We start from the raw sequence: 24,132 nt of genomic DNA, 5'->3' as shown, positions 1-24,132 counted from the left end.
GAATGGGAGACATGGTGGTGATAGTGTAGGGCAGTTAGACAGATATCAGGGAGGGGGAGGGGTAAGAGGAGTGAAAAAGGAGAGAAGTAAAAAGACTGTGGATGTGTTGTTGGAATAGGCTGTGTTGGAGTGGGAGCAAGGAAGGGGTTAGTTCAGTAAACGACAGTCACTAGTGGTCAGCTACTGGGTGGTCCAGCTGTCTCTTGGCCACAGTTTGTCAGTGACCACTTGTGCAGACAAACAGCTTGTGGGTTGTCATGCCCATGTAGATAAGCGCAGTGGCTGCAGCTTAGCTTGTAGATCACATGACTATTTTCACAGATAGCCCTGCCTTTGATGGAATAGGTGATGCTTGTGCCTGGACTGGAGAAAGTGGTGATGGGAGGATCTATGGGACAGGTCTTGCCTGCAGCACTGTTACAGGGATATGGGCCATGAGCCAAGGGATTGAGAGCAGGGTTGGAGGAGGGATGGACAGGAACATTGTGTAGGTTCGGTGGGCAGGGGAATACCACTGTGAGAGAGGTGCAAAGGATAGTGGGCAGGATATTCATCATTTCAGGGCACAGTGAGATGTAATACCCTACCCACTAACCTACCCACCCCTTCCACTGCCCACTGAACCTACATAATTTTGCTGTCAATCCCTACTCTACCCCTGCTTCCATCCCCTTGCATCATGGCTCATGTCCGTGTAGTGGAGCTAGATGCAAGTTCTGACCCATACACCCTCCCACCACCACTTACTCCAGTCCAATCACAAGCATCACCTATCCCTTCAAAGGTAGGGCTACCTGTGAAACAATCTACAAGCTAAGGAACAACCACTCTACTGCATTTTATGGGACATGACAACCAGCAAGCTGTCTGCCTGCATGAATGGTCACTTGCACACTGTGGCCAGGATACAGCTAGACAATCCAGTTGCTGAGCATGCTACCCAACATGGAGTTCTTCACTTCAGTGACTGTTCACAGCCTGTGCCATATGGATCCTTTCAACCAATAAGAGCTTTTCTGAATTGGACAGATGGGAACTCTCCCTGCAATATATCCTATGTTCCCATAACCCTCCTGGACTCAACCTTCATTAGTCACTAGCCTTCGCCCACCTATCCCCTTCTGCACTCCTACTCTAGCATTACACAGCCTTCTATCCCACCAATACTCCACAGTCTTGTTACTTCTCTCATTCTCTGCTCCACTCGCCTGTCTGCAGTTCCTTGCAGTCCAGCACTGGTGGCCAGTGACAGTGGTCATGTATATTTGAATTGTCCTTTAATATGTGTGTGTGTGTGTGTGTGTGTGTGTGTTGTGTGTGCGTGTGTGTGTGTGTGTGTGTGTGTGTGTGTGTGTGTGTGTTTAGAACAAGATTCTTTGGACCAAAAGCTTACTTTTTTAGCAGCCTTCTTTTGTACCTGTCTGCAGCTCAACAACTCCACTATGTGGTGAGTAGCAATCTGTCCTTTTCATAATATTGTCATTATTCCATCCTGGATTTTCTAAGGAAGAATTATGTATTAATTAAATCACAGCAATGTTAATTATACACTTCATTTTGAGATTAAATTTGCATAGTGAATTATAGGCTAAGAGTCAACTAATAACACCTGTTAGATTCATTTATCTTGTGTATTTTATCAATTATTCATGAAAATAATGTTCCATTGAAAAAATTACACAGGGCATATTAGCTGGAATCCTCTGTCATTTCTCGAAAGAAGATGGAATCATCCCAGTCAATAAGAATCTCTGGTCCCTGTCATATGTGCTGGCAACTGCAAGCATGGCTTTCCTTCTGCTTAGCATATTGTACTTTGTGGCAGACTGTCATCGCTGGTGGAGTGGAGCTCCATTCATATATGCAGGTAAATTAATACTCATTTAAAGATATATACTTGCTGAAAATATTTTTAGTACCATACGCATATACTGGATACATTCAAATAATCTGTGCACAATAATTTGAGGTGAGAGTGAGACGAGGGTGGGGGCAGGAAGTGTGTCAGTCACCACATATACCATACATTCAAATAATCTGTGCACCGTAATTTGAAAGGGGGGGGTGGGGAGAGGACAAATTGTCTTTGTGCGTGTGTGAGTGGGGGGGGGGGGGGGGGGTGCATGCTTGTGTCATCCATTGCCCAAATTGCTGCCGGCCGCGGTGGTCTAGCGGTTCTGGCGCTGCAGTCCGGAACTGCGGGACTGCTACGGTCGTAGGTTCGAATCCTGCCTCGGGCATGGGTGTGTGTGATGTCCTTAGGTTAGTTAGGTTTAAGTAGTTCTAAGTCCTAGGGGACTTATGACCTAAGATGTTGAGTCCCATAGTGCTCAGAGCCATTTGAACCATTTTTGAACCCAAATTGCTGTTTAAGTGCAGGTTTGAATGGCTGATACACAAACACACACACACCTAGTGGTTGTAGGATGGTTGTTAGACCTCCAGGGATAATACCCAAGGCAGCTTGCCCTTGTTATAGCTTGTCTCGCACTTCCTCAGTTGTACGTCCATGGAAGCAGTCGAGCACTGACATGTTACATAAATTCGGTAACGCACCAATGTGACATTGCCAAACGTGTCACCCAGTCAACAAGATCATTCCATCCATCCTTTCGGATTTGCTCTCACCAATATGACTTTCAGTGATGTTTTCGGAATAGTATTCCTTTTAAATACCACATAAAGTGGTAGCTTTTGTGCATTGCCAGTTACACACATCACTGTACACCTTTGCTTCTTATTGCTGGCAGCTCATATCAGGAGGCTGGATTCTCCTTTTGATCCGTGTTACCAGCATCCATATTGTCGCATCTCATCTTTATAACCGCAGAGCCATTTTTCGAGGTCCATATGCTTGGCCACAAAATGCATGTTGATTACCGTTTGTTTCTCTTGGAGCTGTGGGCCTCCACTCCCGTCACCTCCCCCCTCCCTCCCTGCCCCCTCCCCCCTTCCTAGTAAATACAACTCTCGCTCACATTTTACTTTCTTCTCACTGCATGGGTTCCAAGGTTCTGTGCTTCTTCAATAATTTTAAGTTTTTCTTTAGCTGTGAATGAGTGTTAATGAGGACTTATAGTCATTATTAAGAAGGTAACTTCTAACAAATTTATTTCTAATTTGCTACTGATGCATCACAGTCCAAACAATGCTGTAATATAAAGAGATATATTGTTGGAGGTGGAGCGGTTCCAACATTATTGCAGTTAATCCGCACACCACCACATCTGTCCACCTGCCGTAGCCCTGTTAAAACATCCATTTCATGTTGTGGACTATTGAAAAGCTGGCAATTTTCCCTACCCAGTGGAAACTATACTGTGTGAAAAGGACTGCTGACTCCACCTGAGTTGTACATGAACTGCACGCAGCAAAAGAAATCATGGCAAGTGACAAAATGTATTTGGTATGCCACATCAGTAACAGCTTGCTCCACTGAAAATTATAATTTTGGGGAATACAAAATCCACAGAGTTGCCACAAATGTGCAGGAAAGATGACAGGTGGGTAAAGAAATATTCCTTACTCCACGTTTTCTGAGCATAATGAAGTGGAAAAAGAGACAGACTGAGTTGAGCATGAACTACATGTGGTGAAACCTCTTAGTGGAGTACCGTATTTACTCGAATCTAAGCCGCACTCGAATCTAAGCCGCACCTGAAAAATGAGACTCGAAATAAAGGAAAAAAAATTTCCCGAATCTAAGCCGCACCTGAAATTTGAGACTCGAAATTCAAGGGGAGAGAAAAGTTTTAGGCCGCACCTCCAAATCGAAACGAAGTTGGTCCATTGTAATATGAGACACAATTTAGGTCGAATGAATGACGATACAGCTACAGTAGTTTGGTTCACGTCGTAAGCTTAGCAGTTATTACCACGTAGCCATTGCTATGCGTCAGGCGCTCCGTCCGTATTTATACGGGTACCCTTCCTTTTTCACGTGCTTCGTCTGGTTTGAATCGATTGCTTATTTTGCTTTGATCTGATAAATGCCGTTTTCTTTGTTATAGGTGTTTGTGTCACTCTTAAGCTGAAAATGCATTACTGCACTGTGTCATGCATTGTTTGTCGCATTCTGATAGTGCGTGTTTACGGCCTGTCGCGGCACGCGGCATGGCTTGCTTTTGTACGCGCTACCGCCACGTACAATTTAAAAAAAAAAAAGAGAGGAATCGTCTCATTAGCGAAACAATGGCAAGAGACTGCTATTTGTTGTTACTTACACTGCTGCTTTCTTTGATAATGATCAACAAGAATCAAATAATAGACTGCGTATGATAGAACATGTTCTGAACGAGAGTTAGGCGAAAATTTTTCTCCGTTTGAAAATCTTTGTGGCCGCTTCTTTATTACATCAAATTCTGCACAGAAATTAGAGTCATCTTAGATTTAAAAATCTAGTCACTTGCCGTGCTTCATTTCTGACTGTAAGAATAATACGAATATAAACATGGCACGATACGTATATTCTTCCGCGTTTGCTGTTGTCTCACTCTAGTTTCGTAGTTTATTAGGCAGACAGGATTTAAATGAGATAGCAGCAAACACGAAAGAATACATGGCAAAATGTTTATTTTCGTATTATTCTTATGGTGAAGAGAATACTGTATGTGATTCATATTTCATCAGGTTCCTATTAGCAACCATCTCTTCTCACAGATAGGAAAAAATTCAGAACGTAGAGTTGGCCATATTGACAAACATCCCAAACAGTCTTGCCAGTCAGATTTTCGTAATACACTGAAATTGTGCTACATTCGAAAATGAACAATACGGAATTTGTATTTACTTCGTTGGATAATGTATGAAAATGCAGTGGTTGAAACTCGCGGCGGAGAAAATAAGCTCGTCTTCCACTTGTTTTTTTTTTTTTTTTTTTTTTTTTTTTTTAATTTATTTACTGACGCAGAGGTTTTGGCGCCAGTATTTATCTTTGTGCCTACAACGCATGCCTGCGTAGCGCTACATATATTCGACGGCAGAAGTTAGTTGTGGCGGCACGTACCAACATTTTTCATAACTTCCGCTTGCTTTGCACTCGATTCTAAGCCGCAGGTGGTTTTTTGGATTACGAAAACTGAAAAAAAAGTGCGGCTTAGATTCGAGTAAATACGGTAGGTTTTATAACTCCCAGGTAGTACAGACACACTATTGGATAGGAATTATTTGAGGAATTGAAAGCTATGCTGGAAAGCTAGGGGCACAAATGTTGATTCAGATACAGCCCCATTTATCTCAACACAACCAATAGAATAGTGCCTACTAGTTGCCCATTAATGAGAGTTTTGCCTCATCTGCTGTCCACTTCACCAGAACATAGCACACATTTAGGATGAAGGTTTTTTAAATAAACCATTCTTATGGTATGGGCAGTTTAGCCACAATTCTCATTTGCTATGACACACAACATTCTAGTGTTCACCATGCAATGATCGCTGAAGCATGCAGAAAAATGTTTACAGAAGGCTGGTGCCCCAGCTCAGCTTCATTGCTATCCTTTGGCAATGTAGAAATGTTCCAGTTCATTATGGAGCGATCAACTTCAAAAGTACATGATGAATTACTGGACAACTGCACTCCTCACAAATAGGATTTTACTTTAATTTGCAGAAAGTTTTTTGCATATCATCACCTAAAGCTAAAATGATATGAGCATAATGGAAAGAGATTAGTTCAGTTGAGCTGGAGTACTAACGAATGAGAGTACATAAATTCACATTTATTTTTATGGTTGGAGGAATACTCCCAGTGTCCAAATGCATAGAGATGAGGAAATGTGTTTATTAGAGAAACATTCATATAATGCCTGTCCATACTGAAGTGATTGGTGGATAAGATGAAGAGCCCAGTTATGACTCAGGATCTGAATCCTACAGATGTGTGAGACAGATGAACTGAGTTCATGAGCTGCCACCTATGACTGTTACAGACTTCCTGACAGCTTTTTGTCAGAAAATGTGATTAACAAGCAATAGCATTCTTGTCTTGACCAACACAGAAAGCATGCTATGCACATAATAAGAATATGTGTCATCTAAGAGCAAGTGTATCATTTTGCTGCTATGGAAGGGAATTTACAGCTCAGTAACTTTTCCTGACATGTCTATCTTCACTTTCATAACTTTTCTAATTACATGTTTTGGAACTGCTTTACGCCAAATGGCTTCTGATTGAGCTATAGGTGAGAAACACTCGTTCGCTCTTCTTTGGATCTTCTCTATCTCCTCCGTCAACCCGATCTGGTGCGGATCCCACACTGATGAGCAATACTCAAGTATAGGTCGAACAAGTGTTTCGTAAGCCACCTCCTTTGTTGATGGACTATATTTTCTAAGGACTCTCCCAATGAATCTCAACCTGGTACCCGCCTTACCTACAATTAATTTTATATGATCATTCCACTTCAAATCGTTCCGTCCGCATACTCCCAGATATTTTACAGAAGTAACTGCTACCAGTGTTTGTTCCGCTATCATATAATCATACAATAAAGGATCCTTCTTTGTATGTATTCGCAATACATTATATTTGTCTATGTTAAGGGGCAGTTGCCACTCCCTGCACCAAGTGCCTATCCGCTGCAGATCTTCCTGCATTTCGCTTCAATTTTCTAATGCTGCAACTTCTCTGTATACTACAGCATCATCTGCGAAAAGCTGCATGGTACTTCCGACACTATCTACTAGGTCATTTACATATATTGTGAAAAGCAAAGGTCCCATAACACTCCCCTGTGGCACACCAGAGTCTACTTTAACGTCTGTAGACGTCTCTCCATTGATAACAACATGCTGTATTCTGTTTGCTAAAAACTCTTCAATCCAGCCACACAGCTGGTCTGATATTCCGTAGGCTCTTACTTTGTTTATCAGGCGACAGTGCGGAACTGTATCGAACGCCTTCCGGAAGTCAAGGAAAATAGCATCTACCTGGGAGCCTGTATCTAATATTTTCTGGGTCTCATGAACAAATAAAGCGAGTTGGGTCTCACATGATTGCTGTTTCCGGAATCCATGTTGATTCCTACAGAGTAGATTCTGGGTTTCCAAAAACGACATGATACACGAGCAAAAAACATGTTCTAAAATTCTACAACAGATCGACGTCAGAGATACAGGTCTATAGTTTTGCGCATCTGCTCGACGACCCTTCTTGAAGACTGGGACTACCTGTGCTCTTTTCGAATCATTTGGAACCTTCCGTTCCTCTAGAGACTTGCGGTACATGGCTGTTAAAAGGGGGGCAAGTTCTTTTGCGTACTCTGTGTAGAATCGAATTGGTATCCCGTCATGTCCAGTGGACTTTCCTCTGTTGAGTGATTCCAGTTGCTTTTCTATAACTTGGACACTTATCTCAATGTCAGCCATTTTTGCGTTTGTACGAGGATTTAGAGAAGGAACTGCAGTGCGGTCTTCCTCTGTGAAACAGCTTTGGAAAAAGGTGTTTAGTATTTTGACTTTACATGTGTCATCCTCTGTTTCAATGCCATCATCATCCCGGAGTGCCTGGATATCTTCCAAGGATTTTCCTTCAAGTCGGTACATAGAATTTTACTTTCGAATTCACTGAACACTTCACGCATAGCCCTCCTTACACTAACTTTGACATCGTTCAGCTTCTGTTTGTCTTAGAGGTTTTGGCTGTGTTTAAACTTGGAGTGAAGCTCTCTTTGCTTTCGCAGTAGTTTCCTAACTTTGTTGTTGAACCACGGTGGGTTTTTCCTGTCCCTCACAGTTTTATTCGGCACGTACCTGTCTAAAATGCATTTTACGATTTCCTTGAACTTTTTCCATAAACACTCAACATTGTCAGTGTTGGAACAGAAATTTTCGTTTTGATCTGTCAGGTAGTCTGAAATCTGCCTTCTATTTCTCTTGCTAAACAGATAAACCTTCCTCCCTTCTTTTATATTCCTATTAACTTCCATATTCAGGGATGCTGCAACGGCCTTATGATCACGGATTCCCTGTTCTGCACTTACAGAGTCGAAAAGTTCGGATCTGTTTGTTATCAGTAGGTCCAAGATGTTATCTCCATGAGTCGGTTCTCTGTTTAATTGCTCGAGGTAATTTTCGGATAGTGCACTCAGTATAATATCATTCGATGCTCTGTCCCTACCACCCATCCTAAACATCTGAGTGTCCCAGTCTATATCTGGTAAATTGAAATCTCCACCTAAGACTATAACATGCTGAGAAAATTTTTGTGAAATGTATTCCAAATTTTCTCTCAGTTGTTCTGCTACTGCTGCTGAGTTGGGAGGTCGGTAAAAGGAGCCAATTATTAACCTAGCTCGGTTGTTGAGTGTAACCTCCACCCATAATAATTCATAGGAACTATCCACTTCTACTTCACTACAGGATAATAAAGCTTAATAAGGGGTGATATTTAGTAACAAGAGTAATGACTAAGAAATACTTTGTAACAGGCTCGTAGGTTTTGACAGTACTGAATAACCCAGTACAATATTTATTTGTTGTTTGTAAAGCTGTAAACACAACACAGTTTCATAAAATGTCTTTTTGATTATTAAAAGAATAGAGGAATCATTTGAAAAAGTGTTTTTCTTCTTTTTATATGAAAAAATCCTGAAATCAGTGAAGCATCGGTGTATTGGGATACTTACTAGCAGATGCAGATATCAACAGTCATGCCTGCAAATACTGCATTCAAAAGTACGAAGACAGACATGGATCATCAATGAACTCTCAACTTTAGCTATGATGTATTGTGCACAGCCCTGAAGCACACGGCATCAAAGAATTACAGAATGAAAATGGGGAGCTCATAATATGACAACATATAAATCACCATCTCAGTCTAAACCCATAATGGCTTATACCATGCGCTTGATGTGTGGCCCTATGTTTCCCATCCCATGCAGTCTTCAGAGTGTTAGCACTATGAACATATGGCCAAAGTGTAGAAGAGAGAAACTATATGTGGCAAGTACGACAAGCCACACAAGGCAAGAATGTTGCTTGCTGCGCCAAACAAATATGTAAATTGTTTTAACAACATGTAAATTGTTTTAACTATCAGCTTGTTTTAATCAGATACTGTAAGGGATTCATCAAAGCTAAAAAAAATGTAATGGTTTCAAAATAAATACCTACTTCTGAAGCCTATAAAATTTATCAGGCTCAAAAATCACCAGTTTGCTGCAACTAGTGACATGTCACCATATCATGACCAAAGCATCACATGATGTTGCAGTACATTGCCAGAAATGCTGAAGAAGTTATCTTCGACCTTTCTTCATATGTGAAGCAGGACAGTTTTTTTATCTCAGGGAAGAGAGCCATTTTAATTTCCATTCTAAATGTTATAACTTCAAGTTGAACAAATATATTTCAAGGAAGACGCAATACATGAAAGTCACAGATCAAGTAAACAGAGTAAGACGTGTGTACACTTTAACAGTCAAATCATAACTGAGTCCAAGTCTAGAGGCCACTGGCTGACTGGCCACTTAGGTGGCGCTGCTGCTGCATGGCTGGCAGACAGCGCCGCATGTAGAGGATGCGCGTAACTGTGCAGTGGCACTTTGAAAGACCGGCAAGTCACAACACTTTTCCCCCCTTTTGAAGTTTTTGCACAGGTCTTGATGCAGGTGGCCTGTAGATTTCTAACGTCCATAGGTGTAGTTTGACTGGCCGTAAAGTCTCGAGGAGGAGGCTTCACGTACGAACAGAAGTGTCTCCGATGATAACGGGTCGAGATGACAGGAGACGTGGGGGTCGAATCTGCTGGGGCCCCATGCACCAATCTGCCCGTTGCAGCAAGTCCGGTTGTTATAACAGGAGACATGGGCGATGTGTCCGCACCCGTAGGAGAAGGAGGCGAGTAGAGTTTCTCGGACATATGATGGTCATCTGGTTCCTGCATGGGCACGTCTCCTGGTGGCGACAGTTCTTGCGCTGGCACTGATATGATGGTGAGAGGACTGCGTTGTGAGTAATGAGAGATTCCAGTATACTGAGCGTCAGGTAGAGCCGAAGGTGGTGTAGCGGCATCTGTAACAGGCATTGCTGGCACACGAGGCCGAAGCTGGTCCGAATAATGCACTGCAACACCCGTGTCCGTCTGGATTTCATACAGGCATTGGCCATGGTAACATAAGATGCGGCCAGGACTCCATTTTGGCCGCCTGTCATATCCCCGTACCCATACAAGGTCATCAGTGGTGAACCAGCCAAGCGAAGGCCCGCGGCAGTGAGGTGGAAGGCCACAGAAGATGAAGTAGCGTGCGGGGCTGTCGGCCATGTAAGAGCTCAGCCGTGCTGTGGTCGCCCACGGGGGTGAAACGGTAAGAAGCCAGAAATTGGATAAGCGCATCATCAGCAGATGAAGTCAGGAGTTTCCTCATCTGAGCCTTAAATGTGCGGACCAGTCATTCAGCCTCATTTGAGCCTTAAATGTGCGGACCAGTCGTTCAGCCTCACCGTTTGACTGTGGATGGAACGGAGGGGCCGTGACATGCATGACGCCGTGACAGGCACAAAAATCCACAAAATCGGAAGAGGCAAATTGCGGACCATTATCAGTAACAAGAGTAGAGGGAAGGCCTTCCAAAGAGAAAATGCGAGCTAGAGCATTGGTGGTTGCCGCGATGGTAGGCAACGTGCAATGGACAATGAAAGGAAAGTTAGAGTAGGCGTCAATAACGAGAAGCCAATAAGTACCTAAAAAAGGTCCCGCAAAGTCAGCATGAATATGCTCCCAGGGCTTCTCAGGCGAAGGCCACGGTGACAAAAATGACTTCGGGGCGGCGGCCTGTCACGCACAAGTGCCGCAGGCAGCGACTATGTGTGCGATTTCAGAGTCGATGCCGGGCCAGTACACATGACGGCACGCCAGAGATTTTGTGCAAGACACACCCCAGTGCCCTTGGTGAAGGAGGCACAAGACTGAAGCATGCAAAGACGCAGGTACCACAACACACAGCGAAGCATTTTCGGTGGAAAGGAAGATAACACCATCCCTAGCTGTGAGGCGGTAACACAAAACGTAGTAGTTCGCAATGGGTTAGAAGTCTTAGCAGACGGACGATCTGGCCAACCCTTCTGAATGCAGCGTAAAACCCGGGAGAGGGTAGGGTCAGAACCAGTAGCAGCCGCCAGCTGGTCCCCGGTGATGGGGAACCTGTCCACAACCTGCTGCTCGGCAACATCCAGGTGGAAATACAAAAGTTCTTCCCTATCGAATGCCAGATCAAGACCCATGGGAAGGCGAGACAGTTCATCAGCATTCGTATGTTGAGCCGTCGGCCGGAAATGAATCTCATAATTGAAACGAGACAAGTAAACAGCCCAACTTTGGAGGCGGTATGCAGCCTTGTTGGGAAGTGACGTTGATGGATGAAACAAGGAAACAAGTGGTTTGTGATCCATCACAAGATGAAATTTGGATCCATAGAGAAAAACACCAAACTTATGAAGAGCATAAATAATGGCCAAAGCTTCTTTTTTCAATTTGAGAATACTTTTGTTGGGCATCCGTGAGCGTTTTGGAGGCATAAGCAATGGGTTGTTCAGAACCGTCAGAAAAACGGTGCGCAAGGACTGCACCGACCCCGTATTGAGAGGCGTCCGTGGCAAGAACAAGATGTTGGCCAGGTTGATAAATAGCCAGGCACGGGGCCTGTTTCAGCATGGTCTTCAATTTCTGGAAAGCCGCATTGCATGACATGGACCAGTGAAAAGGCATGTTTTTATGCAACAGGCGATGCAACGGCTGAGCCACTGAAGCAACAGACGGTAAAAACTTGTGATAGTATGCTATTTTCCCCAAGAAGGCCTGCAGTTCCTTAACAGATGTAGGGCGAGGAAGGGCATCGATCGCAGCAACAGTGTGTTGAAGCGGACAAATACCATCCCGAGAGAGTTGAAACCCCAAGTATGTGATAGATGCCTCAAAAAATTTTGATTTCTGAAGATTACACTGAAGACCGGCAGTCTGTAAGACATGAAAAAGTGTGTGGAGATTTTGAAGATGTTCGATAGTGGTGGAGCCAGTGACAACAATGTTGTCCTGGTAATTTATACACCCAGGGACAGTGAGCAATAATTGTTCCAAGAATCACTGAAAGAGAACAGGGGTGCTGGCAACCCCGAATGGCAATTGTTGGTATTGATAGAGGCCGAAAGGCGTGTTAAGGACCAGAAACTGCCAGGAAGCAGCGTTGAGAGGAGGTTGATGATAAGCTTCTGACAGGTTAAGTTTAGAAAAGTACTGGCCTCCAGCAAGTTTAGTGAACAATTCTGCAGGTCGAGGCATAGGGTAAGTGTTGATAAGGCATTGAGCATTTACAGTGGCTTTGAAATCTCCGCAGAAATGAATATCACCATTTGGCTTAGCAACGACGACGACAGGAGAGGACCACTCACTGGAAGTGACAGGAAGCAAGACCCCTGAAGCAGTGAGACAATCCAGCTCCCGTTTGACCTGATCATGAAGGGCCACAGGAATGGGCCGAGCCTGAAAAAACGTAGGCCGAGCAGTGGGTTTGAATGTGATATGAGCTTCAAAGTTGTTTGCACGGCCTAACCCATGAGAAAAAAGGGACGAAAATGTCGTCAACAAGGAATCCAATTGAGCATAAGGAATAGCATCAGAGACGATATTGACAGAGTCATCTATGGAGAACCCAAAAACGCAAAAGGCATCGAAACCAAAAAGATTCTCCGTGTTACTATGGTCGACCATAAATATGGGAACAGTGCGAACGACAGATTTGTAAGATACCTCAGCATCAAATTGTCCCAAGAGAGAAATCTTCTGTTTATTGTAAGACAGTAATTGCCTAGTGACAGGTGACAGGATTGGAGAACCCAACTGAAGATACATCTGAGAATTGATGATAGTGGCAGCAGAACCAGTATCCACCTGCATGTGAACATCTTGACCAAGTATTTGGACAGTGAGGAATAACTTCCTTGAAAGGGAAGAAGTACAATTGACAGACAATACAGAATCAGGATCAGCGTCATCTTCATTAACATCATGTATGCGGTCGGATTTGCAAACAGATGACATATGACCCTTTTTTTTTTTTTTTTTTTTTGCATTTGTGACACACGGCCCAATGTTGTGGACAATCTTTTCATGAATGTTTCGTAAATCACCGCGGACATGAAGGAAGTTGCCGTGGGTTTTGCTGCAGTTTCTTAGAGGTTTGTTTATGGTTTGGCCGAGGCTGCGCTTGGGAGCATACTGCGGCCACGTCGGCCGGCGGGGACACGCCACACGCTTCGTCAACATCGCACAGAGGTTGTATTTCCTCGACATCGCCCCATGCCTCTATTTGCACTCCAGCGGCGTGAGAAATTTCAAAAGACTGAGTGAGTGATGGATAGGACTTCATCTAGAGTCGGATTTGCCAACTGAAGGGCACGTCGCCTAACTTCTTTGTTGGGCGCTGACCGTATAATAGCATCCCGTACCATGGAATCAGCGTAGGATTCTTTAGGAACGTCAGTAACAAATTGAGACTTTCGACTAGGGCCATGAAGTTCAGCCACCCAAGCATGATAGGATTGGTTTGATTGTTTTTGACAACGATAAAAGACAACACGAGAGGCTACCACATGTGTTTGCTTATGAAAATAGATGGACAAAAGTGAGCACATTTCAGCAAAAGACAAAGACGCAGAATCTTTCAAAGGAGACAATTGCGACAACAACCGATACATTTGAGGTGAAATCCATGAAAGGAACAGAGACTTACATGTTTGTTCATCCGCGACATGAAATGCCAAGAAGTGCTGTCGAAGACGTTTTTTGTAATCAGACCATTCTTCCACCACCTCGTCGTAAGGAGGAAAAGGAGGTAGAGACAACGATGAGAGACGACCTGCATTGGATGCCGTGACGAAATCACGAATTGCAGATGTGAGAAGCATTTGCTGTTCAATGAGACCTTGCAGTAGTTGCTCTAAAGTAGCCATGGAAACCTGTGGGTCAATGATGAAAAAGAAAAATTCACTACCTCGTCGCCAATTGTTATGTCAAGTTGAACAAATATATTTCTAGGATGACACAACATGTGTAAGTCACAGATCAAGTAAACAAAGTAAGACGAGTGTACACTGTAACAGTCAAATCAGCACTGAGTCCAAGTCTAGCGGCCGCTGCATGGCTGGCAGACAGCACTACATGCAGAGGATGCACGTAACTGCGCGGTGGCACTTTGAAAGATCAGCGAGTCACAACACTAAAACTTGGAAAGTATCAAATGTGCCAAGTAATTGTAGTAGTTTGATTTTTAATACCTTCATTTGTCTTCAATACCACTATATAAAGACAAGTTGTTGTTTAAAGTTTTTACCAAAACTCTCTAAATTACAAAGTTTAGCACAGTATTCTGATAAACATTTGGACGGATAGGGGCTGTATATTTTTTCTAATATGTATAAATTATAAATATATCTCATATAACAGGGAAAAGTTGTTAGCAAAAATCTGAGAAAGTTTGTGACTGATTTACTTAAAATTTTTATTCAATGCTTTGATAAATGTCAAACGGAAATAGGCTATATATTTTCTAATATATATTTTAACTAAAATTGTGCACACAACTTTGTGCTATTTTACTGCAATCAGTATTAAAAGAAAACAGAAATATTGTATTAATGGCTTGCTGACTTCTGATTAGAATACTACTATAGAATCTAAACCTTCCAAAACTTTGTAATCCTACCCATCTTCAGATTAAATCTAGGCGAAATTCTGTCATAGAAGCTACTATCCTCACAGATCTAGCAGCACATATGTCCACTCCTTTAATTTCCCTCCTTCAGCAACTACCACCTCCCTTCCTCATCCTTGGGAATTTTAATGCCCATCATTCCTTGTGGGACAGTGCTGCTTTGCCTAGTCGGGGTCTCGTACACAGTTTCTGGCGGACCATCACCTGTGCTACCTTAATGATGGTACCACTACACATTTCAGTCCTGATTATGCCACTTCCTCTACCATAGATCTTTCAGTCACTTCCTCTCCCCTTCTCCCTTCATTACATTAGTCACTGCGTGATGACCTCTGCGATAGTGATTACTTTCCATCGAGTCTCTCATTCCCTTCCCACACCCCACTGGGCTATCAATCAGTATATATCTCATATCTCCCAGGTCTTGTGTAAACCCCCCCCCTCCCCCCCTTTGTCAGTTGTATTGATGAAGTTGTTTGTCATATGTCCGATAGAGTTATTTGTGCTGCCGGCATTGCCGTCCCACACAACAGGCCCCTTTTGCTGCTGGTGGCCAGTCCTGTGGTGGAGCACGGCCATTGCTATCACCATCTGTGTTTGGTATCGGGCCTTGCAGTGTATTAAGTGAGATCCTTTCTCCACCAGGCATATTACCTTCAAACATCTTCATGCCAAAGTCCATTACTTAATCAAATAGAGCAAGTTGGGTGTAGAGAACAATTTGTCTCTTACCTAGGGTCTTCTGTTCCTTTGTCACAGCTATGGGCTGTGCTCCACACCTTGCAAGGTTGCCAGAGGCAGTCTTCCATCCCGGATCTTTCTGTTTCTGGTGGCCTTTGTTTCGGGTGGCATTTGTACAGAACCATCAGTTCTCACAGAACACATTGCCAACAATGCGTTTTGTAATGGCATCAGCCTCAGCCTCCTATCCAGGTGCTGTCCTCCTCCAGAAACGGGCTGAAGCTTCCCACTTATGTTTTACCCCTTGTCAGACGAATCGTACAATAAACATTCTAATGAATGGGAACTTCCATACAAAAGCAGCTGCTTCAACACCTCAGTCCTCCACATTGGTAATATCTCCTCCAGATATTTAACCATATTTGATTCCAAGATGTTTCTCCCCCTAAGTGGAGGAACAGTATTGTGGCTCCTGTCCTAAAGCCCGGTAAGAAGCTATCACCCCTTGATAGTTACAGGCCGGTCAGTCTGACCAATGTCCTCCACAAGTTAGTTGAACAGATGGTAGCTCATCAGCTCTGTTTGGTCCTCAAATTTAGGGACCTCTTGTCTCTTTGCCAGTCTAACTTTTGGGAGGGACGGTCTCCAGTCGATCATCTGCATCAATTGGAAACTGCAATATGACAGGCCTTTTCCCCAGATTGGCATCTTATCACAGTTTTCTTCAATCTTTGTAAGGCCTGCAACATGACTGTGCTATCAAATCTTTCTAACTCTCCATGAGTGGGGCCTTTAGGGTACCTTTCTGATTTTTATTTTCCAGTTCCTGACCCAGTGGTCATTCCAGGTTCAGGTTGGCAATGTTCTCAGATCTCCACAGTCCCAGGAGAATGGCGTTCCACAGGGATCCATATTAAGTGCTTTTCTTCTCATCGCTGTTAATGGACTTTGTGGTCTGTGTTGGACTGTTGATCACTCCTGCTCTGTATGTGGATGATGCTGTATCTGCGCTAGTTCATATTAAATGGCTTCTGCAAACCAACAGCTGCAGGGTGCGGTCTGGCGCACTTCCACATGGACACTTTTGCATGGCTTTTAATTGCCCCCCCCCCCCCCCCTTTAATCGTGTGTGGTGCATTTCTGTCTCCATACTATGATCCATCCTGAACCAGAACTGTACTTTCTCTGTTTCTTGGGCCTTAGTTTTGTCCCATCTGGACTATTGCTATCAAGCTTATGGCTCAGCTGCGCCTTCCACACTGCTCCTCTTGGACATAGTTCGCAATCGTGGTATCTGTTTGGCCAAAGATGCCCTTTACAAAAGCACTGTTGATAGTCTTCTAGTTGACACTGGGACCTCACCCCCACCCTCTTCTGGTTCAGTGGTCTCAGCTCTTGGTTTCCTGTGTCATCGCTGGCTGCTCTTTCCCTGCTCACACATCCTATTCTATTCTTTTTGTGGCTTCGAGATGTTGCCTACCTGCTGCCCGCCCTTGGGTGGGTTTATCAGTTGGACTCTGCCACACTTCTCTCCGCTGTGATTTCCACCTTCCCTCCTCTTTCCCTTTTCCTCATATTCTCTCCCACCTGGATATCCTAGGTAATGAGCTTATCAAGTGACTTATTGGGGGGAGGGGGGCAGCCTCCTCCCAGTCTTTTGCTCTATATTTGTTACAGAGTGATGCATTCTAATGATGAAAAAGGTTGGATATCTGTGCCATAATACAGGGTGTATCAAAAAGAATCATCTGATTTAGCATGTCTATATTTCTGAAACTAATAAACATCTACAATGAATTTTGTTTTTTGATGAATGGGAAACTCCCTTGAGATACACAGCATATGCCAATGCAGTATTCAAGTTGTCCCCACACTGCAGTGAGCTTGTCTTGAGTTACAGCTTCCATAGTTGCTGTTATGCAATGTCTCAGTTCATTCATTTTTGTTGGTAACAAAGGCATATAAACAAATTCTTTTATAAACTCCCCCCCCCCCCCCCCCCCAAGGAAATAATCGCATACAGTCAGGTCCGGTGAACTTGGGAGCCAGTAATGAAGATATGTGCTTCCTGTAAGAGTATTCTTGGCTAAGAAAAATGGACCATATGCTTTTACCCGTGAAACTGCACAAAACACATTAATTTTAGAGAACCCCTCTCATGTTGTAAAAATTCATGTGGTTGTTATGCACCCCATACTCTCGCATCATGACGGTTCACCTTCCTATTTAAATGGAATGTTGCGTCATCACTAAACACAAAGTGTGGAAGAAAACTGTTATCCTGCATCTTTCCAAGAATGAAATTATAGAACTCCAAACATTGTTGCTTGTCACCTTCATGAAGAGCTTGCAGTAGTTGAATTTTGAATGGTTTCATGCATAAACGTTGACAAAACGTGAGCAGGGGCATGTTGAGCCATAGAGCTGCATGGCGAATGGATTTCTGCAGATTCCTTGTGAAACTGTGGCGGATGCACTCGACATCCATGTCAAGAATAGCCCGGTGATTTGCCTTTACGCAAACAACCTGTTTCTCGGAATTGTTCGTGCCGTCACCTAATGCTCTGTGCTGTAGGAACACCATACCTAGTACGAAAGTCTTGCTGAACAGTTATTACTGTCCTGCACTGCACAAAATGTGGAACACACAACATTTTCTGTTGTCCTGACACCATTTGTGCTAGAACTGAAGTAGGCGCACACTTCTACCTACTGGGAACCATGTAAAACTCAAGAGTTTTCTGTTTCCATCAGTACATTGTTCACACCCATATCTCAAATAACATAATAGTTATGATTTTTTAAAATTGAGTGATTCTTTTTTACACACCCTGTATTATTTAAAAACATAAGTAATTAGTTTAAAGTATTTGCATAATCACTTCTTGTATGAGGGAGACTGAAAGAATTTATAACATAAAGATTGAGCATGTTGTGATAGTTGTACATGTTGAATTGCTATTTTTGTGGACCCTTTCAGCTTTATTTTACTGTGAAGTAAAAATAAATTATGTGGTAATGTAACTTCTCATAAAATTCGATACAATTCCTTGCACTGGAGAAGAACAAAAGGTGAATACTGATGTCATATTAAGTTAAGCAGGAGTTTTCTCTCAGATTTACCACAGTATGATCACTCCAACCTAAAAAGTACTGCTGCAGTGTGTGCATATTAAACAGTTTCAGTAAGAAGAAACATTGATTTGGAGGTGTTGAATTACTTATTTCATATACATGTGATAACTTTTATTTTCACTGTTTTAATTTTTTGACTTCGTAGCATGCCTCATCATGGAAAGGAGCGGTTTGATGTTCTTACCACTTGTTGCTTTATTTGTTTTAGAACTTTATTTTCTTTTTTGCTTGTACCTGTATGACCCATTTGTTTGTATAGTAATTGTAAAATTGACTGGTTGTTTATTTTATTCAGGCATGAATTCATTGGTGCTGTATGTTGGCCATGAGTTGACAAGGCATATGTTTCCATGGAGTTGGAAACCTCTCTACAATAATCATTCTGAGCTATTGGCAATGAACATATGGGGTACTGCTCTGTGGTTAATAATAGCATATTTTATGTATCGCAAAGACTGCTTTGTGACTGTTTGAGAAGAGTTACTAAGAGACTGATTTTATCTGCTATACATGACACACACACGTGATATGAGATGAATACTCAAGGATATATCTTGTACACTATTTATTGTCACTGAGTACTACTAGGTATACAGGAATTGATTATATAGCTGTCTTCATATAGCAGAAGTTGATTTTGATTTATTTTTATTCTTTGTTGAATGAATGGTAATTCATAAATTCTGTTTTGTCAACATAGCATTTGGCAGCTTTTTGTTAGTTATTGTTTTCCAAATAATGTGTAAAAAAACTATCTTAGTTTATATTAATTTTCAGACTGCTGTCACTTGATACTAGTTGTTTTAAGATATTGTAACACAAAGATTTTATGTTTTACAATTTTAAAGAATCAGTGAGGATTTCATATATATTCCCTGCAAACTATTATGTTACATTTTACATTGAATTATTTCATTATTCAGTTGCTTGGAATTCATGTACTTTGTCCTCATCCAACTCTGCAACTTTTGAAAATACTCTGGTGAGCTTACAATTTATTTTACAAACATGTCTGTGATTATCTTAAAATTTCCTTGTCTTGTCCTTATCCTTTTAACTTCATAATAATTTTGTGTTGTGTAAAACATAGTCGTCATTGTCATCCCTGAAAAAGTCCTCTCATATGCAAGAACATTGTGTCCAGCATTTATGTAGTGAAATGAATTTTCCCTGAAAAGCTGTATTTATGATGTTGTGATCCTCTAATACGTATTTTACTCAGTTGTGTCAGTCAATTCAGTACTTCATATAGGAGCAGACAGTCCTGTTACTCTTCATATTGCTGAAAGATTGGGAATTTAACCACTCTGTGTTTTACAGCCACAGTTCATATTCCCATCAGTAATCCTCATATAGTATTCAGTCCACATATGTAACATTTATCACTGAGGTCAGTGGCAATGCTTAGGTCACATAAGAGACAAAGGGTTACTGTCTAAAATAGAAAAAGATAAGTATGTAAATGACAAAAAAGGACCATGTGGACCTGACCTGGATTAATAAAAGAGATCCAGGTGATCACTGCTGCATCTTCTACGTCATTGTCTTTCCTTAACAGTCACTTCATTTGTCTTATTTTGCATTCCCGAAGCAGCACTGCTGGTCCTTAGGATTAAGGATTTATTGTCCTTTCCTTTGTATTTGACAACTATGAACTATCTGTTTCAGTTTATGTTTCACATTTCATAAAGCATTATTGTCCCTCACGTTTCATGAAGGATTTCCATTAGTAAGTATAATCTGTAGAGCAGGAAGCAAAATGTGAATCCCAATGTCCCATTACCATTTATTATCAACTACATTAAATCTTAAATTTGACTTTAATCTCCCAATTCTAGGGCTTGTTTTTAGTATACATTATTTATTTAACAAACTTTGAGTATTTTTGCAAAATAGATTGCATTTTACTTGTTATTAATAAGACTGCTCCAGCATTGTTGTTAATTTCAGAAACAGCTAATCGTGCATCTTTAGGATTTATTTGCTATCATTAAAAGTACCAGTAAGAAAAAGAATAAAATTTGTGCCTTAAGAGTGTACAAAATTCATAGTGACAGACAATATGCAAGCACTGATTACTTCAACTGATCAGTGAGCTTGCCTCCCAATTTTGTCAGTGTGACATTAGCTGAACATTTGCACTTTGCATGTAATAAAAATCCAACGTGACGTAAGTGAACTTGAATATGCTTCAATTTTAATTCAAGCAAATACTGGCTTAAAATGATCTGAGCTCATGAATTTAAAATTTTATTGTATTTATTGAATAGTTTTCTTTTAAAACATCGGTGTAAAATCAGTTTATCCATAGTAATGTGATTCATGTGTAAAAATATGGCCTTAAGACCTACTATTAATAGTCTTTGATGTGTTTTAATTGGTATCAGCACTGAAAAAAAGATAAAGAACGAAACCACACAGAGAAATAAGTATTTTTTAACTACTTTTATGCTAGATACACCTATTTTTAGATCTCCTTACATTGTAATATTATGTGCATAAATAAAAATAACAGAAATGTTTAAATGTACAGTTATTTTACAAGTGCTCCTAAATTTTAATTTTTTATTGAAACAACCATCAGCTTAATAAAGAATTTTAAATGAAATGGAAATTCACACTGGAGAAAATGCCCAGTTACAGACAGTTTGTGCTGAATATTTGTGACTCTGAAATATTTTTATAAACAATGTATTTATTCATCCCTTTTTAATGATGGGGCATAAAGCTTCCAAAAAAGTGTCAGTGAAACAGACATAAAGAATTATTTGCTTGAGAATAAAAATAGAAGCAAAATGTAAAGGAAAAAACTAAGAAGAAAATAAAATGTAAGTAAACGGAAATGATTCAAACATGGAATTTTACAGTCAAGAAAATAAAAATCAGTGGTACTACAAGAAATGAATAGTATTAACAGATTGTTGGCATTAAAATAACTGCTGGGTTAGTGTTCTTCTAAAGTAAATATAAAAAAAAGTAAAATTATTTGTGAACAAAACATAAGCATTGTAGAGCTGCAAACAAATGGTGACAAAATGTGTTACTTTTAATGTCTTAATATAGCCAGCCACCTGTAGTTACAAATAAAATTATTAGTGCTGGACTTCTTCCTTTAAGTTATGGGGCCAGTTGTGAAATAACAAGATAGTGTTGAGTGGATATGTCCCAAATACCAACAAATTTGCATCCAAGAGTGGGCCTACGCCATGTGACTGAGCATCATTCAGTATGCTGTTTCATCATCTGTAACTTAATTCCCAATCTGCATTCAATGTGTTCATATAAAAATCTCAGCTTTATGAAAAGACAGCTTTTGGGGTCCTACAAGCAGACTTAATAGTTAGGTATAGGTAGGTAGGTAGAAATAAATACATGTCTCCATAACTGCCTGAAAATTATTGTTCAGAGTGCTGTAGTGTGAGCTGTATACATCACAAAATGTTGAAACATCGTAGGTATCTTCATTAATTGCTGCACTTGTGGAGTATGCTGAAAAAAATAATAGTTCCAAATATTCTGTTTAACATCAAATCAAGGGGACCTTGCTATATTTTGACTTAAAGATCACATTAAATGGTGGTAAGATAGAGTTTGATATTTTTAGAAAAGAGTCTACCAATGATTTAGTCCCAAATGAAACATCAAGTGGAGTGGCCACGCGGTTTGAGGTGCCAAGTCACGGTCGCGTGGCCCCTCCCACCGGAGGTTCGAGTCCTCCCTGGGGAATGGGTGTGTGTGTTGTTCTTGGCATACATTAGTGTAAGTTACTTAAGTAGTGTGTAGGGACTGATGACTTCAGCAGTTTGGTCACTTAGGAATTAACACACATTTGAACATTTAACATCAAACCACCAGTTTAAACATTAAATTGCTGCCTTCAGGTCTTTCCTGAATGGATAAATAATTTTCCTCTGACACCAGAGGTATATGAAAGGGAGTTCAGTATAATCAAGTATATTGCCACACGTAATGTATATCCATAGTCTGTGGTTGAGAAACTGAATAAAAAAATACTAGTGGGGAAGGGGAGCACTGAAGGGAATCGCTATGAATCCAGTGGAGAAAAGGAACAAGTATTATAAGATTCTGCATCATGGAGGTCTGTAAAGAAACTGTTGTCAGCTAACATAATTCTGGCAGTTTTCATACCAAAAAATTTGGCATTTGGTTAAGGAACTGTGAGTTTTTCAAAAAGCATTCTTCTCCTGTTCTTAAGTGTCGTATTGAGTGTGATACAAGGTGGATGTGTAAGAGCAGATGTATTGGCCTGACAGATGGGAATTTTCATATGAGATTTAAAGAACACAAAGATCTGACCAATTCCAGGTGATCTTTGATAATGATTTTGACTGACAGCCAGAATCAGCTGTAGCAGGTGAGCAATAATTTATATGTCTTACACACTGCAGAGAAAGGTCAAATACTCCATGTCCTGGAAGAAATTGAAATCTTAAGAAGTCTTGTTTCCTGTCCTCTTGATAATATTAATTAATGCTGTGACCTGTATCACAAAAATATTTTAGTTAACTACAACATTATTCAGGCAAGTTAAGGTGTGTGTGTAATGTATTAGATGTACAGATTCTCTCCCCTCTTCTGTCCTAATGTCATGATGATTCTGACTTATTTTTGCTGTTACTTCCTACTTTTCCAGTTTAAACTGTTTACCAATCATGTACCTGATAAAGACAGCACCTGTGTTACAGGTTGTGTGCACCCCCAATACTCACGCCTAGTAGATATTTACTGTTGCATAATTTTCCTCTTAGTGTTCCTGGTTAGGTGGAACAGGGAAATGGTTTTTACAGAATTGATGTAATTCCATGTTTTCTCTTCACATATTTATTGCATCTTACATGTTTTATGATTGTGGTAACTTTTGGTGTCCAGTTGTAATGTTGGTATTTAGAATTTTTCCAGCGCCGCCCCCCCTCCTCACCATTTATTCTTCTGACATGGAACTTTTGTTCCATGACAACCTGGGGAGCAAAGGTGACCTCAGTGGGGTTAACTGGTTAACTTGTTTTATTTGTAAGTAACTTCCTTTCTCTCTTTTATTTTATTGAGAAATTTTTAACTGTATATTTCCTTATCCAACAAAAGATTTGAGGATCCCCTCCCATTATCTTGTAACATAATATTTTCATTATTACAGTTTATAACAGATGATGGAACTTTCAGTGTTCCAAAACCGGTCGTATATGCAACAAAAGATTGTTCATTCCGCAACTGTTATGCGGTTTCTTCATTAATACAGAAAGGTAATGCAGTTTTGAAACATGCTGGTGTGCAAATGGAAAGGACTGTCACTTACGCTGGAATCAAGATGGGGTGGGGAGCAAAATAATAAATGCTAAACTTTGTTGCAAATTTACTATATAGAATCCTGAGAGAGATGAGTAAAGGGAAGAAGGAAAATATAGATGAACTTGGGCAGTGGAAAGAGAAGCTGGCTAGCAACTGGGAGAGTATAACATGGTGAGAACACTAGTGGGTGGTAAGAGCATGTTGAGGACATGGGCTAACAGGTCATTGGGATTCAACCACCAACACTGCTGATCGAACTGATCACATTGGAACTGACCCTCCTACTATTCTTTATTTAT

General features: G+C 41.1%; 1 protein-coding gene across 1 annotated transcript in view; it reads left to right on the top strand.

Moving 5' to 3' along the window:
• The window catches only part of LOC126124761 (heparan-alpha-glucosaminide N-acetyltransferase-like), a 105,881-nt gene extending 86,561 nt beyond the window's left edge, over positions 1-19,320 (top strand). The window contains exons 10-11 of the mRNA XM_049915110.1: positions 1,684-1,867; positions 18,822-19,320. Of these exons, the coding sequence (XP_049771067.1) occupies positions 1,684-1,867; positions 18,822-19,000 (363 nt within the window). The 3' untranslated portion in view covers positions 19,001-19,320. The remainder of the gene's footprint in view (positions 1-1,683; positions 1,868-18,821) is intronic.
• The last annotated feature ends 4,812 nt before the right edge of the window (positions 19,321-24,132 follow it).

The sequence above is a fragment of the Schistocerca cancellata genome, unplaced genomic scaffold (assembly GCF_023864275.1).
Source record: "Schistocerca cancellata isolate TAMUIC-IGC-003103 unplaced genomic scaffold, iqSchCanc2.1 HiC_scaffold_426, whole genome shotgun sequence".
Taxonomy (NCBI): domain Eukaryota; kingdom Metazoa; phylum Arthropoda; class Insecta; order Orthoptera; family Acrididae; genus Schistocerca; species Schistocerca cancellata.
Note: the sequence above shows the minus strand (reverse complement) of the source record. Positions and strands in the feature narration are given on the sequence as shown.